At 50.1% G+C, this 14721-nt stretch overlaps 1 protein-coding gene across 2 annotated transcripts in view; it reads right to left on the reverse strand.

Annotated features, from left to right (window-relative positions):
• The window catches only part of ARID3B (AT rich interactive domain 3B (BRIGHT-like)), a 47410-nt gene that overhangs the window by 9289 nt on the left and 23400 nt on the right, over positions 1-14721 (reverse strand). For both annotated transcript variants that reach the window (XM_010843356.1, XM_010843357.1), the window contains exons 3-4: positions 10398-10469; positions 10104-10176 (exon numbers count right to left, since the gene is read on the reverse strand). In XM_010843356.1, the coding sequence (XP_010841658.1) occupies positions 10104-10176; positions 10398-10469 (145 nt within the window). The remainder of the gene's footprint in view (positions 1-10103; positions 10177-10397; positions 10470-14721) is intronic.

Here is a 14721-nt window from a genome sequence, read left to right on the forward strand (position 1 = left end):
ACCCGACAGGGAATATCAAACGCATGCTCCTCCTGTCAGTGGTGTGCCCGCCTGGGTCTGTCACTGGCTCTAAGTGCCTAATGCTGACAGCCCTGAACAGAAGTCACTGGCTCTTCTCGATACTGGCAGGTTTGTGAGTGTCAGGACCTTTATTAAATAGACCAAGGAAGTGAGGACTCTAGTGGTTCAGCCCTTGGCGTCTGAGCCCTGCAATAAGAGGACCGGCAGCACAGGAATGGATGGAGAGCTGGGGGTTTTGAGAAGGTAAAGAAACCATGAAGTCTTTCAGTGGGGCCATAGAGAAGGGGAGACAAGTGTTAAGAGGGGAAGGTGGCTGGGTCTGAGATATACATAGAACAGGCATGGCCGAGTGAGTGACCACCAAGCTGGGCTTGAGGGTGTGCTGTCCTTCAGAAGTGTGTCCTTGGAGAGCCAGCTAACACATGGCTTTGGAACTACACTTGCGAATAGCTTTCAGAGTTTATACTGTTTTCATTAGATTCTCTCCAAGGTGGTAGATCTTCAAATATAGGGTGTGTTTTACTTTTAGAAACAGTCATTCAAGGAAACAAGCCAGGAAAATAGGATGAAGTGAGCAGGCGGTTTATACTGATTTTGTGTGAAGATGAGGTGTGGCCATACAGCATGACAGATTTCCTCGTGTGGCTTGAACTGCCTCTGAAGGCAGCTCCCCAGGGAGGAATTATAGATTCCCTCAGAGCAGTCACTGGACTAAATGTCTAGTCATTTGAGATGACTTCTTTCAAAGACAACAACATCATAGATGTGAAAAGTCATTAAAAATTCGCCTCTTTATAGTCACACAGCAACTGACTGCGTTAGGCTGGGAGTTGCTCAGGGGCATGGGAAACGGGCAGATACGGGACCTGAGAAGATGAGTTAGGAGCAAGGTGGCATTCTGAGTCCCCAGGGTGACCTCTCCCCTACACCAGGGCTGCTCTGCCACCCAGCCCCACTCTGGGCACATGGGGGTCGTGATTTCTCTCAGTAGGGCCCCTACTGCCTGGCCAGGCACCCCAGTTCCAGGAATCGGCAGGTAAGAGGAACAGGCGTTTTCCTCCTCATGGATGGCCCTCCACAAAACCCCTAAAAGTAGCATCCAGAGCAGGTGGGCCCCTCAGTCCCACCAGAAACAAAGCTGACCATATCCTGCAAGCCAACTTTAGATGACATCCTGGCTTTCTCACATTAAGCAGCCAGTCCGGACATAAAACCTGCCCTGGTTTTGATTTTTTCAACAACTAAGACAGAAGCAGGGTCCTCAGGCTAGTCTGGCTCTGTGGTCTGCCCTGTGCTTAGTGGGCCTAGGAGCCATCTCCTGTGTCCCAAGGAGACTCAACTACGAAAGAGGGGGAGAAGACCTTTTAGCTGAGTTTCCCTCCCTGAACAAGGCGAAAAAAACCCAAGAACATCATACTGGGGCGTGGGAATGGGGGGCTGACATATTCAGGCCCCAGTTTCCCTGTCTGGCTGAAGCAGGGAATTTGGACTAGATGACTTCCAGCTCTAAAGTCCTATGAGTCTAGGAATAAAAACTCGAAGTTCAAGTCTATAAGCAGTGCCTATTCCCCTAGCCTTGGGGGGAAGTGGGGGAGCTTCTGGCCCACCCTGTGGGCTGGATTACATCTTACTCTAAAGAGCCTCTTCACCTGAGAGACAGCTGGCCTCAGTCCACAATAAAAGCCAAAGCAACCTGCAGAGAGCCAGGAAGGAGGCCAGCAGCTAGTGCAGAGCACTCTCCGTGAGTCACCAGCATTGGCCCTGCAGGGGGCCGAATCCCCTCCCCTGTTACACCTCCCAGAGTGGGCGGGAGCACGTTGCGGGAAACCCTGTGGGCTGTCAGTCACTGCTATCAAAGCAGGAGCCTGGATTGAGGGTAATTAATCATGGTCCCTCTGACAGCAATCCAGGGCCTTATCTGTACCCCAAGAAATGCCGCTGGTCTCCAGTTCCCTCCTCAATAAAGGAGACTGACAGTTCCAACAAAGAGGCCCCTTATCAGATTTCAGCCAGGGAGCCTGAAGCAGCCCGAGGGAGATGCGGAAAGGGCTTTTATGAGGCTGGGACCAGGCACGCTGCTGGGGGCTCCGGGGGCTTTACCCCGGGGGGGTAGGAACGCTGCTGGGCTGGGCGCTGGCCCTAGTGCTGCTGTCCGGGGCCTTCAGTGCAAATGGAGCCAAACAAAGCCTGCTCCTGGTCCTCGGACTCCTCCCTGGCACCGGGACTGGAGACACAGCAGAGCAGGGACGAGTGCAGAGCGGGGAGATGGGTTCCTCGAGCATGATGGGCATATTAAGAGAGGACCACTTCCTCCCCACTACAGAGAGTGGGCACGTTCCAGGGATGACCAGAAGCAATCGAGGGCAGGGACCCAGGACAGAAGGCACATGGCTGCCTTCCTGCCTACTGGTCAGGGGTGAGTGCCCAGGACCCAGGGCGTAGCCCTGCCCAGGACCCTCGCTGCCTTTCCTGACTTTGAACAAGATCATTAATCATTTCCATAACACGTCAAGAGAGCTGGGAGCCTGGAAGACTTAAGACCCCATTTAAGCGGGAACGCAGAGAGGCAGGCAAGCCTCCTGCTTACTCCTCTGCATATGAATTCCTGCCCAGCTCTACAAGTAGGGGAATGACTGGTGGTATTTTCCCCGTGACTCGCTAATGTAGAAAATACTTCCCACTGAGACACTAGGCAGCAGGGAGTGGTGGCATGCCATGTGTGTGGAGCTGACTGTTCCAGAAGTCAGGGTGGAGTAAGGATGTGCAGATACCCCGATACTGGACTGGGCCTACACGCACCCTTCAGCCCTCTACCACGAGCTCTCACGGAGGAGGCCTGACTGACACAGGGCCTAGTGCCTAGGGCCCAGATGAGTAGCTTAAGGATACCGCCCACCAGATCTTTTCTGCTGTGTACACCCCACTATCCATTGCTCATAGCAAAATACAGAACATTTCCAGCACTCCAGAAAACTCTTCCATTATCCTTCCCAATCAATACCCACTGCCCACCCCACTCAGAGGTAACCATTATCCTGTATCACTATAGGTGATTTTCTTGAACTTTACACAAACTGAAGAATGCAGTATATACAGTTTTCCGTGAAGGGCTTCTTGTGTTACACATTAGGCCTGTGAGAGCCATCCCAGCTGGGTACACAGCAATTCATTCTTTGTTACTGCTGTGTGGGATTCACTGCACTAGAGGACTATGCCACCATTTAGTTGTCCGTTTTACTACTGACGGACGTTTCAGTTCTTTCCCGTTTTTGTCTATAATGAATGGTGTTGCTAAGAATACTCTTGCGTGTGTCTTTTAGTGAACCAGAGCTTTCGTTTCCATTGGGGATACACCTGGAGGTTTAACTGCTGGGTAACAGGGTTGGCATTCATTTAGCTTTAGTAAACACCACTGAACAGATTTCGAGTAGTGATGCCCATTTATAGTCCCACCAGCAACGAATGGAGTTCTGGAGGCAGCACAACCTGAGAGGCTAACTTCAGACCCATTACCCTTCTTGATACTCGAGCTCAGACCAAGTGCTTTCCTAGCACATGCAGTCTTGTACTCTACTATGGCTGGTGATAAAATTAGGGCCATGGTGGTGCTGTTTCCTCCCATAAAACCTATGCTCAGAGAAGAAAACTAAGGAGTTAGGAGGAGGTGGACCATCAGGTCTTTGCTTTGCCTGCTGCTGGTCAACAGACCGGCCTGAGTTGTCCAGGAGAAGGGTGGAGGGGTGACTGGGGAGAGGCCCAACAACTCAAGGCCATTCTCCCTGAGCAGTGCACGGATGTCTGAGGTTCCACTGCCCAACTGTGCCTCTAGCCTCTCAAGACCCAGGAGATGTTCCCACAGTGTAAGCGGGTCAAACTCTCGCTTCAGACCTTCCCTACACCAATCCTTGGATGGTCTACTGAATACTGGCTCACTTTGGAACAAAGGAGGCCCAACTATCAGTCCATGGAACTCTCCAGGCTAGTGGGTACCCTTCCTTCTGCAGGGGATCTTCCCAACCCAGGGACTGAACCCAGGTTTCCCACATTGCAGGCTAGATTCTTTACCAGTTGAGCCACAGGGGAAACCCAAGAATACTGAAGTGGGTAGCCTATCCCTTCTCCAGTGGATCTTCCTGACCCAGGAATCGAACCGCGGTCTCTTGCATTGCAGGCAGATTCTTTACCAACTGAGTTATCAGGGAAGCCCTCAACCCAATTTTACCAAGTGCTAAAAGTACCAATAAATGATTTTGAAGGGGAAGAGGCTGAATTTAAAGATAATAATAAGCTATTCAAATTAATCACGCTTTTCAAAAACCAGTGATCTCTTCCTATTATCATGGATAACTGGTTAGTAATAAGGTATTTAAAAGTGGGAACATGGGGCTTCCCTGGTGGTCCAATGGTTAAGAATCCACTTTGCAACGCAGGGGACACAGGTTCAATCCCTGGTCCAGGAAGATTCCACATGCCTTGGGGCAGCTACGCCGTGTGCCACGACTAATGCTGGTACTCTAGAACCTGAGAGCCTCAACTACGGAAGCCTGTATGCCCTAAAGCGTGTGCTCCGCGACAAGAGAAGCCATGCTAATAAGCAGCCAGTGCACTGCAATTACAGAGCAGCCCCTGCTTGCCACAACTAGAGAGCCCACACGTAGCAATGAAGCTCCGGTAAAGCAAAAAAAAAAGTGGGAGGGGAACCCTAGAACTAGAACATCACTACCACCTGGGGAGAGAAAACGATCTGGCCTAAAACAAAGGATTAATCCTGAGACAAAGATTTGTATTTTGGACTTTCATTTGGGGATAAAGTTGGAAAATGAAGCCCCAAAGCCTATTTTATCTGTCAAAGACAAACATATTTTAATCTATCAGGAAGAGTGTCCATGGCACAGACCATTTAATGCAAGGTACAAAGAATATATGAGGAACTCCCTTCACCAAGAGGCAAAGCAATATATGTCACGAACATTTCCTTGCCTGAGATGGATAGATAAGCACACAACAGAAGGAAAAACACTCAAATTGCACTTTGAGGCAGACCAAGCCCTTTTCCCACAGTAAATTCTTTGTATATACACATCAAAAACAGATCCAACAATCCATTTGGGAAAACCAAGGTCAGTGTGCAGCCTTGAACAGAACTGGTGGGGGAGGGAGGCCAGTTCTCCGGTGAAGCCCTAACACAACTTGTCCTCCCTGTGACCAAGCAGGTCCTCTGTCTGGTGTGCCAAGCTGGGGCAGGGGCTGGAGGAGAGATCCTTGCTTGTGGGTACTTGGTTAGGGGGCCCATGATGCTACTGCTAGGGCTTTTCCCGTGCCCCCCTAATCCTGCCTTGACAGACGGCAGCCTCTGTGCCACTGTGACCCGTCAAATCTGCCCTTCCCTGAGAGACAGGCTGTCTTACTCTGAGATGAACACTCTTCTTGCATGAAGACCTGTGCCCCATGTTTATCAGCTAGATGCTGTCGGACCCTCCTGGGCCCTGACCTGTGCAGGTGGGCCACAGTCCCTGTGGGGCTTAGAAGGCTGAAGGAGAGCGGAGGCTTGTCCACTGCCCCAGTGGAAAGTGATGGAGCTGCTGGTGCTAGGGGTCAAGCTTCTCCAGGGGAGTGAGAGTGAGAGAACGAATCCCGGCCTGGGGATGAGGAAACCACGTGCTAAAGCGGCTCTGTGGCCGCAGGGGGGTCATTTAACCCGGGGGCTGGTTCTCCACGGCTACTGTGATAATCTTTGCTCTCTCTATCCCACAGAGGTAGAGCTATGGGGAACAGCAGATCAGATAATGGGTTGAAAGGGTTCTGTAAAGTACACAGGGTAACAATAATAAAATTAACAGCGAAATCATCTTCCTCCTCTTTGATGAAATCATACTTCTGCTTCACTGCCTGGGGAACAAGAGAATGAGCTCTTCTTTCTCAGTGATGAGGGAAGAATGTTCATAAGCCTTTGCTTATGAGACTTCCAAATCAGCACCTGCCCCCCTTGCCCATAGTACCCCCTGGAAAATCTACCAGGGAATAAATAACACCTCAGAAATCACCCACAGTGAGTTAAATTAGTCAAAGAATTTTGTTTACAAATGTTTGGCTTTTTTTTGGCCTTTTTTTACACCAAAAAAGGTGTATGTATGTGTTTTACACACACACACACACACACACCTGCATGTACACACAGCAAAAGGTGAGGAAAAGGGGGCATCAGAGTTCTGAAATCTAACCCATCTTTCTACAGAAACATCTGTGTGGGAAGCACAAGCAAAAGAAACTTGTTTAGTTCAGTGTGGCTTCACTCAGCAAAAGAAGAAACACATGATTCTGCAAGGAAGGGAATGAAGCATTTGGTTTGGTGGGGGGTGGGGCTCCCTGGTGTAGCTTTTAACACAACTATTTTAACAGAAAACTGCACAAGGGGCTTTTCTTCTATTTTGGTTATTGAGAGTGGCTCATTGCTTGCTCACAGCTCAACAAACACAACCACCGACACATAATACAGAACAGAGAACTTGGAAGAAACTTCCAGATTGACTGTAACCGAAACCTTCTCTTTTTAGAGATAAGGAAACTGTGGCCCCCGGAAGAGGAAGGATTTGCTCAGGATGGATGCTGGCCCCAGCTTCACCTGCCTCATCCGCAGGTCTCCCACAGGCTGCAGCAGCCGTTTCGAGGCCAGCAGGACACAGGCGCCCACTGGGCACTGCCTCGGCCTCTTCTCAAGTGCCTTTTGGGGCAGGTTTCACTGCTGGGGGTGGGAGGGAGGGGTCACGAGGGTGCAAGTCACCCGGTCTGGCCTAGAAACCAAGGTGCCTGGAGCTGAAAGGCCCATCTGCTGCAGTCAATTCACCCAAACATGTTAACAAGCCGGAGAGCCCCAGCACAAAGCAGCAGTTACGGCCAGGCCCCTCTCCCACTGCACAGCCGTTTTATCACCTGCAGCTGCAGTCATTCGGGGCTACGGGCTGGGTGCCACCTCCCCTGGAGCCCGGTCCACTTCCTCTGTGGTGTAGCTTCTGTGTCAAAGCTGCCCAGCCCACTCACGGCCCAGGTGGGCATCACTGGGCCTTTCAGACTCTGGCTGCTTTCCGGGGCTCCTCTGAAATCAACTGCTTATCCTTGATCTTAGCTCTGGAGGATGAGCTGCTGACCCACCGCCAAGGTCTATGAGTCTCTTCCTTGCACCCAGCGAGCTAAGAGTGGGCTCCTGAGTGCCCCAGATTCCAATGTGGGAATGACAAATAAGTCACAAATGTCTAGGGGCCCTTGGTCTCACCATTCTGCAAAGAGGAAAGACAGCAAGCTTCATGTGGTTAGAAGCGCAAACTGCTCCCAGTCCCCTTGAACCACTCATTCTAAATTTAGGCCATCAGACATGAGTCTTCCAGCGGGGAGATCACTGTGATTTTAAAGGGAACAACCTAACCTCCTCAGTCTTCCTTCTTCAGCCCAACTACACACTGCTTGCCACAGAGAGCTTCCTGAAAGCAGGGAGCTCTGGCGACACTCCCGGGTGCTCCCTTCAATAACTCGGCTATGTCACAGACTGGAGTGCTACCTTCTTGGCCAAACACAGCTCTTCACAATCTGATGCCACCTGATTCATCTAGGCCAGACAAGGGTTCTTCCAGCCCTGTCTAGACCACATACACACCACTGCATTTCTGCCTCCACTCTTCCCATGCTGGAGCTACAGCAACTCTCGGGTCCCTACACTCCAGCCTTGGATGGGGACCAGCACCCACTTGTCTGGCCCTCAGCTACAGGCGGGAAGTTCCTCCCATTGCCAGACACAGGCCCTGCCACCCTCAGATATTGCTGAGTGGAGCTAAGATGATTTCCCTGAAGAGTTTCTCTGCAGAGCAAATTTTTGATCTTCAACTTCTTTCCTACCCTTCTATGGCAGTGGTTCTAAACAGGGGGACATTTATAATATCTGCAGACATTTTTGGTTATCAAGACTGGGGAGGAGCCCCCCACAAAGGACTATCCAGTCCCCAAAATCAATATGCTGAGGCTGAGGAACCTTATACTAGAGTAATTAACAAGCACCAAAACGGACAACTGTTTCCCTTCTATTGTTGACACCAGCAAATAGTGAAATACTGAACCTAAGTGCTGAAGAAAGAAAAAAGATTTACTCAGGGCCTGAATAACTGTAAATAGACAGGATCAAAGAGAGTCACTTCTGCTTTGGGTTCACTCTGGAATAGACTAGACGCAGTCTGGCAGCCCCAGTGCTATGCAATAGCAGGACACTCAGCATACATCCCTCCGTACTGCTGACCTCCAATCACAGGCAGCTAATTGGGGGTGGGGTGGGGGAGGAGAGGCTCCCCACGCCCCACCCCCCCAACCAGGGCAGCTGAGTTAGGAAAACCAACAGAACTGTTCCAACAGGAAATGTGTCCTGAGCGGGGCTCCTCCTCGTCGCTGCCCCCAGGTCGGGCCCTGTGCTGGCACTGGGGACGTGGAGAAATGACAAAGCGGCTGTCCTCAAGGAGAGCCTCATCTACTGGGGACACAGAGCAGTAAACACACAATTTCGGATCTTCACTCTTGGCTAGGCTGATATAACTTCCATTTTCCTTTAAAAATCCTTCTGGGAAGGGAGAAAAACAATAAAGCAGAATCTAAAGCAGTGGAGCCACACTGCTGATTAAAATCTATATTGCTATAGCAGCCCCTCTGAGACGAGATCAGCTCCTGGGTTTGCACCAGCTGGGCTTGTGGAGCTTGTAAATAATTAAAAGGTAATTGGAAGGGGAGACCAAAGTATTAAGTGGATTTCTCTCTCTCAGGGCAACCAGGGAGTTTCATTGCTGCCAGTCACATTATCTTTCGGGATTATATTCTTGTTTTTTACTGACACATGCAGCTCCAGATAACAGTTGGAGGAGTAAACTAATTAGAGCTGCTTAGACTGCTTTGATAGGCTTGGTGATGAGGGGAAACCCAGACTCAAAACTTTCGATTGCCTTTGTAAGCAAACCAGCAGTAATAGGCACACTACTAAGAAGGCAATGAGGCTTTGGAAGGAGGGGGAGAGAAACAGGGATGAGGTTGGTGGGGAGAGGGAGAGAGGGAAAAAGAGGAGTTAACTCAGGATCTTTCATTGCTGGAGGCCGTCATTACAGCCCCACCTATGATAAAGAGGAGGACTTCATTCCCAGGTCTCAATAAAGGAGCTGACACAGAAACCAAGGGCTACACGATCAGGCAGGGTCCCAGGGAACATGCTGGCAGGAGCAGCTCCCCTAAGGCTTTGTCCTGAGGATGAAGAAGATGCCGCTACCCAGGCTGCCGAGAATTATCTCCTAAAGACGCTGGGGTTCTGACCATGCTTCCTGAGGGCTGCCAGCTGGTGAACCCATTGCTGTGACAGAATACAAAGCCAGGAAGTTGAGTCACTGTGGGCTCAAGACTGAGACATGCCATGGTCCCAAGTGGAGATGGTTGGGGGCGGGTGGGTGCAGGAGAATGAGAAGGAGAGAAAGACCAGACGCAGTAAGGCACCGTAAAGCGGATGTCCATGTGCCCTACACTTAAACTGCAGGAGCACCCCAACCAAACCAGTGGATGCAAAAATCAAAGAGCCCATGGATAAGGAAAAAAGAGTTAGCTTTTCCTTCTTGTGGATCATTTCAGAATCCTCCCAACACATCCTGGAGGGCCTCCATTTCTTCATTGGCCATTCTAAGTCTCTATTAAGCCAGATGTACCACCAGGAAGCCCCATATACAAGTTTTAAGTGATATCCAGGACTACTTACTATAAGGCTAAGAAAAAAAGTGTATTTGAATTTGAAATGACTCCAGAGACCAGTTAATCAGAACAGTGACAAGAATAAAGCAGGACCGAATTTGGATGATCATTCCATTCATTTTCTACCCAGGCCCTCTCTGCCCTCTTCAACCTGACTGTCAATTATCCAGCTAAGTATGGGACCAACTGGCAATAAATGGCTCTTGTCCTCCTGGGCTAAGATGCTGGCCCTCCACAGGGAGCATGGCTAAGAGTGACCTGCACACAGTGGGCACTCAATAAATACTCAGTGAACTGAAATGATGAGTAGGGTGCACACTCACCCCTCTTCTGCATAAAGACGAAGAGGTCATCCAGGAACTCTTTCCTCTCCGGGTCACTGTCCAGTTCATACAGCTGCAATCCCGAACCCACCAGAAAAAAGAAAAAAACAAAAACACGCCATAGTGAAAATAAATTCCATCTTATGTAGGAAGTCTTACAACAGCGATACACAACCATCTGAATGACTACAGATGTGACTCACAGGCCACTTCTATCCTCATTCCTTGGGGAGCAGATACAATAACCCACTGCAGAACGGCCCCTTCTGTTATCACGAAGGAAACATTACAGACCTTGGCAAAATCACGAGAGATCTCTCTTCCCCGGCCTCCATCTGCATCATCACTCCAGGCCAAACCACCATTCTAAAGGGGAACGAAGCAAGAGGTCAGAAGGCAGCAGGCAGGGAGTGAGGGGGCAAGACAGTCTTTTAGGGTGCAGAGGGGGACCCTGAGCAACTGTGCTCTCCTGGCTCACATTGAAAGACCGACCGCTTGAGTAACCGCCTCTGCCCCGCTAAAAGGGACATCTCGGTTTTGTGCTTTCAATTATGGTTCCAAAACCAGAGGGAGTCAGGTGCAAGAATCGTCTTCATTTGCCGGAGGGGAGCAGGTGTTACACTGGATAACCCTGAAGAGCGGACACAAAGGCCTAGCTTTGAGAACTGGCTCACCCCTAGTTGATGTTCCAGAAGCCATCGTTCTGAGGTGAACTGTTCTTCTGCGGGTTCAGTGTGGCATGTGTTTGTATGTTTTATGGTGTGCCTGTAAATTATACTGTATGTTGTGAAGATACCTAGCCTGGCCTCGCGCACAACACTTCAGCAGAAGATAAAGGGTCAAAGGGAAAAGATGAAGATCTCGAAGATCTTGTGGTCTCTCAGCCAAGCCTCACCACCAGAAGCCCTAACTCTAGTGATTAGAACTGCCTAGTGATATGAGGGCCCCGGGGGCCTGAGATTACTCCCAAGATACAGAGAGACTGTTCCATTAGGGTGAAGTTCATTTTCATTAGAGAAGTAACGAAAACCTAATCCTAATTTAATTGATTAGGTCAAACCAACACCATTCAACTGACTGGGAGGAAGTGGCGTACATGCTTTTGTTTATGTTCTTGAAATCTGCTTCCTGCTTTTACTCAGTTGAGTAACTCTTCTTTCTCAAATCAGGCATCATCTTCTAGCGGGGCCTTCCCTTCACACCCAGATGCACAAGTTCTCTGGAAGCACTCTCTGTTCATCTTGAGCTTAGAACCTGACGTTATTTTGGAATTATTTGTCATCCCCACATACTGTAAGCTCCTTGAAAGCAAAGTGTCTTCATCTTTGTACCTGTAGCACACAACACACTGCCTGACAATTTTAAGGCTCCAGTGAATATCTGATCACCTATAATCATTCTTAAAAGGCATTAACTGATTATTTGAACCAATTAAGGCACCTCTTCAAAAAAATATACAGACACGTATACTACACAGGAGAGTCCGAAAGGCCCTCTGCTAGTGGAGAGGATGAAATGTCAGAGCAGAAGCTGCCTGTTCACCTCATCCCGCCTGTCAATGAAGGACCCAGGGATGGCACTGGACACACTGAGACCATCACTCTCTCCCCCCGCCGCCAGGGCCAAAAGTGCCCACACGCACAAGCACACGTGTGCCAGCCAGCTGGCTGGGGTGTGTAAGTGGCTGGGGAGGGACGTCTCGGGCTGGGGAGTGGGCTGAGCTGTAGGCCCACTTTGTGAGAGCAGCGATTTACCACACACCAGGTTAAGGATAACCAAGAAGAAGTGACGCCCTGTCAGCTGACATGAAACAGGCTCCATCAAATTGTTTCCCTGCTTATCTACTGAAAGACGTGTGTAAGGAAGTGTTCAGGAAATGCTATCTGGCTGTGCTCACATCATCTCCCCAGGCAGACGCTGTAGAAACCTTCCTACAGCACCTTCAGCTCAGAGAGGCCAACAACCAAGTGGAACACTGTTTCAAAAAAAAAAAAGCTAAAACCCACGCTGTAATTACAGTCAACAGAAACCTGGTGTCATCTGGTGGCAACTAGCACAATGAATAATCAAGATGAATTATGCCTGTCAGGTCAGCAAAACCAGACAGAGTTACGGTCCCCTTTCAAAGGCTGCAGCAGGTCGCCCTAATGCCCAGTGATTTCGTTTGAGCCAGTAATTCCTGCTGGAAAGTCAATTATCCCGGGAGCCCCTATCAGCTGAAAGACATTTAATGGGGGATCATTGCTGCTTCTGTTATGTCAGCTGTTTACCGTGGCAGCTCAATTCCCAACTCTCTAGCTAGAGATCTGAAGCTGATTTTGCTCACAGGAGGATTCTTTCTCTATCAGTCACCGAGAGAGAGGGAAAAACAGTTTCTTTTTTTGCTAATCACAGTAACCTCAAGGCGCTCTGAATGCTCAGTCAGAAGCTATTTAACACTCAGCCGGGTAGGGAGGAAGGAATCCACAGCCCAGAATCTCAGACAGGGCTTTCCGCAGCAGGAAGGGAGTGTGAAAACAAGCATGCCAGCGCTGGTGCCACCAGTGGTGTGACTACGTGTGAAAATAAACACCTGAGTGTGAGGGCTCGGCTCTGGGAACAGAGGAGAAGGCCTTGCAGGACAGAGGTGTCCTGACCGCCGGTTTTCCGCAGCTCTGCCCGAGTCACAGGACAGTCCAAGCACTGGGACGGTCAGAGTGTGGACTAGTCGTGGCCCACCAAAAACCACTCAGCTTTGAGCTGTGATTTTACCCTGAAATGCACTAGGATGGTGACCAGAGAGGACAAGGAGGCTTGTCAGAACCGGGCGGAAACAGGATACTACATTCTTACGAGCAATCCCCCTGTTTGACCCATTCCTCAGATAGAATGTCCATTAGTGTTTAAAGGAAACACACGAAAAGAGCTGCCTGGGCGTGGAGGTGTTTTCTTTTGTCCAAGGCAAAACTGGACCATTATATAATTGAAAATATTCAGTTGGGGCTGATAGGGACACGTCCACTCTCTCTGCATTGCTCTGTCTTGAGACAGTTAAACTTCCATCTCGATTCACAGGATTTTCTGGCTGAGGTGAGGGTAATTCCTACACCCTGCCTGTCCTTCACGGTCTGGCTGTTTGCTCTGGGAAGCCTCTGTCCACAGTGTCATTCTCTGGGCGGTGTCGCCTCGTGTTCTGGTTATGGTGCCCCTGCCTGTGCCCAGTTTGTAAGCATCCTGTCAGGGTATCCCTGGCCCCCAGCACGTAAAAAGCCCCAACTCATCTGCTGAGACACAGGAAGGGGCTCCTCCATGGAACCTCCAACCCCACAGCCCCTGTCTTCCCTCCCTCCTTTCATTAGGAGGATTACAGGCTTCAGAAGTTATTTTCTTGGTTCTTAACTCTGTTCAATGGCTGCAAACACAGCTCGTTTGTGCACTTCAAGTTTAGGTACAGGAGGTGTGCGTGTGGCTGCTGGGAAGTTTTCAGCTCGGAAATGACTGAATTTCTTGAATGTAGCATGTGGCTGACAGCAGCTAGTGGAAGAGGAACACAGGGAATGGTAGAAGCGCATGTGGAGAAAATATACCCCCGAAGAGTCAGCTCAGTAAAGATCAAGAGGGGTCCCCAAGTAAACCATTTCAGTTGAAGGTCGCCACATGCAGTCGAGCAGCCAGGGAAGAGGCTTTGTTCCCTGTGGGCAGCAGGCAGCCAGGATTCAACAGCCCAGAGACGTGCGGAAGCAACAGTAGCCAGAGTGGCCGCTCGCTGCCATTTACGACCTTCTCAGCCTCCCCTACTTGAGGGCTCACTTTACCGGCTTTGATCTCACCAGGAACTCACAGGAAACTGACAGTTTGTTCCCAAATACCCACCTAAGGCTAGCTTTCCCTACCATACCCACATTCAGTTCATTTCCCCCAGGGAGGCCACAGAGTGTTTTGCCTATAAATCTCTCAAAATTGGTTGTGAAAGAAAGCTGTAGAAAGAAGCAAGCAGAGTAGGAAGCTAGTGTCTGCACATCTTCCGTGTAACCAGGGCCGGACCCAGAGCTAACCAAGCAATTTCTCCCTAATTCCACAATGGAGAGGGGGTTATTTGCAGATGGGAAAACAATGGCTCACAGAGCAAGTAAGTCACCTTGCCCGCAGTCTCAGAGCTTCTCAGTGGCAGCATCAGCATCGAAGCCCAGGTCTGCCTGTCTCTCTGGTACACCACCACACTGCCTCGTGGGTGCAAAGAACAGTCGAAAGCGTTCTGGGTGGGACCTCAGGAAGGGATGGAGGGAAGAAATGAAGAATAATGTTCTCTGTACGCAGAACGCCTACAAATGCCAGGTCTTGCTTGGCCTTGGGCGGCTCTGTCAACGGGAGATTCTTTTACTCCTTGATTCTTCTCACTGGTTTCACCTGGCAGGTGCAGCCAAACAGAAAACCAGCCCTCCCACAGGCCTTGCCCCAGGGGACTTATCTGGGACTACCGAGGGCACCAGAGTAACAACAGCTCACCTTTTACCATTACCTTCCAAACAGAACGTCCTGGCTAAGAGGAGCTGCCCACCTTCCCCTCAGGAGAGAGAGAAGGGAAGAGAGACAAGCCGGTGAGTGCTATGAGGGGGCTGAAAGAATACGGCACCTAGCG

The sequence above is a fragment of the Bison bison genome, unplaced genomic scaffold (genome assembly GCF_000754665.1).
Source record: "Bison bison bison isolate TAMUID 2011002044 unplaced genomic scaffold, Bison_UMD1.0 scf7180017864181, whole genome shotgun sequence".
Taxonomy (NCBI): Eukaryota; Metazoa; Chordata; class Mammalia; order Artiodactyla; family Bovidae; genus Bison; species Bison bison.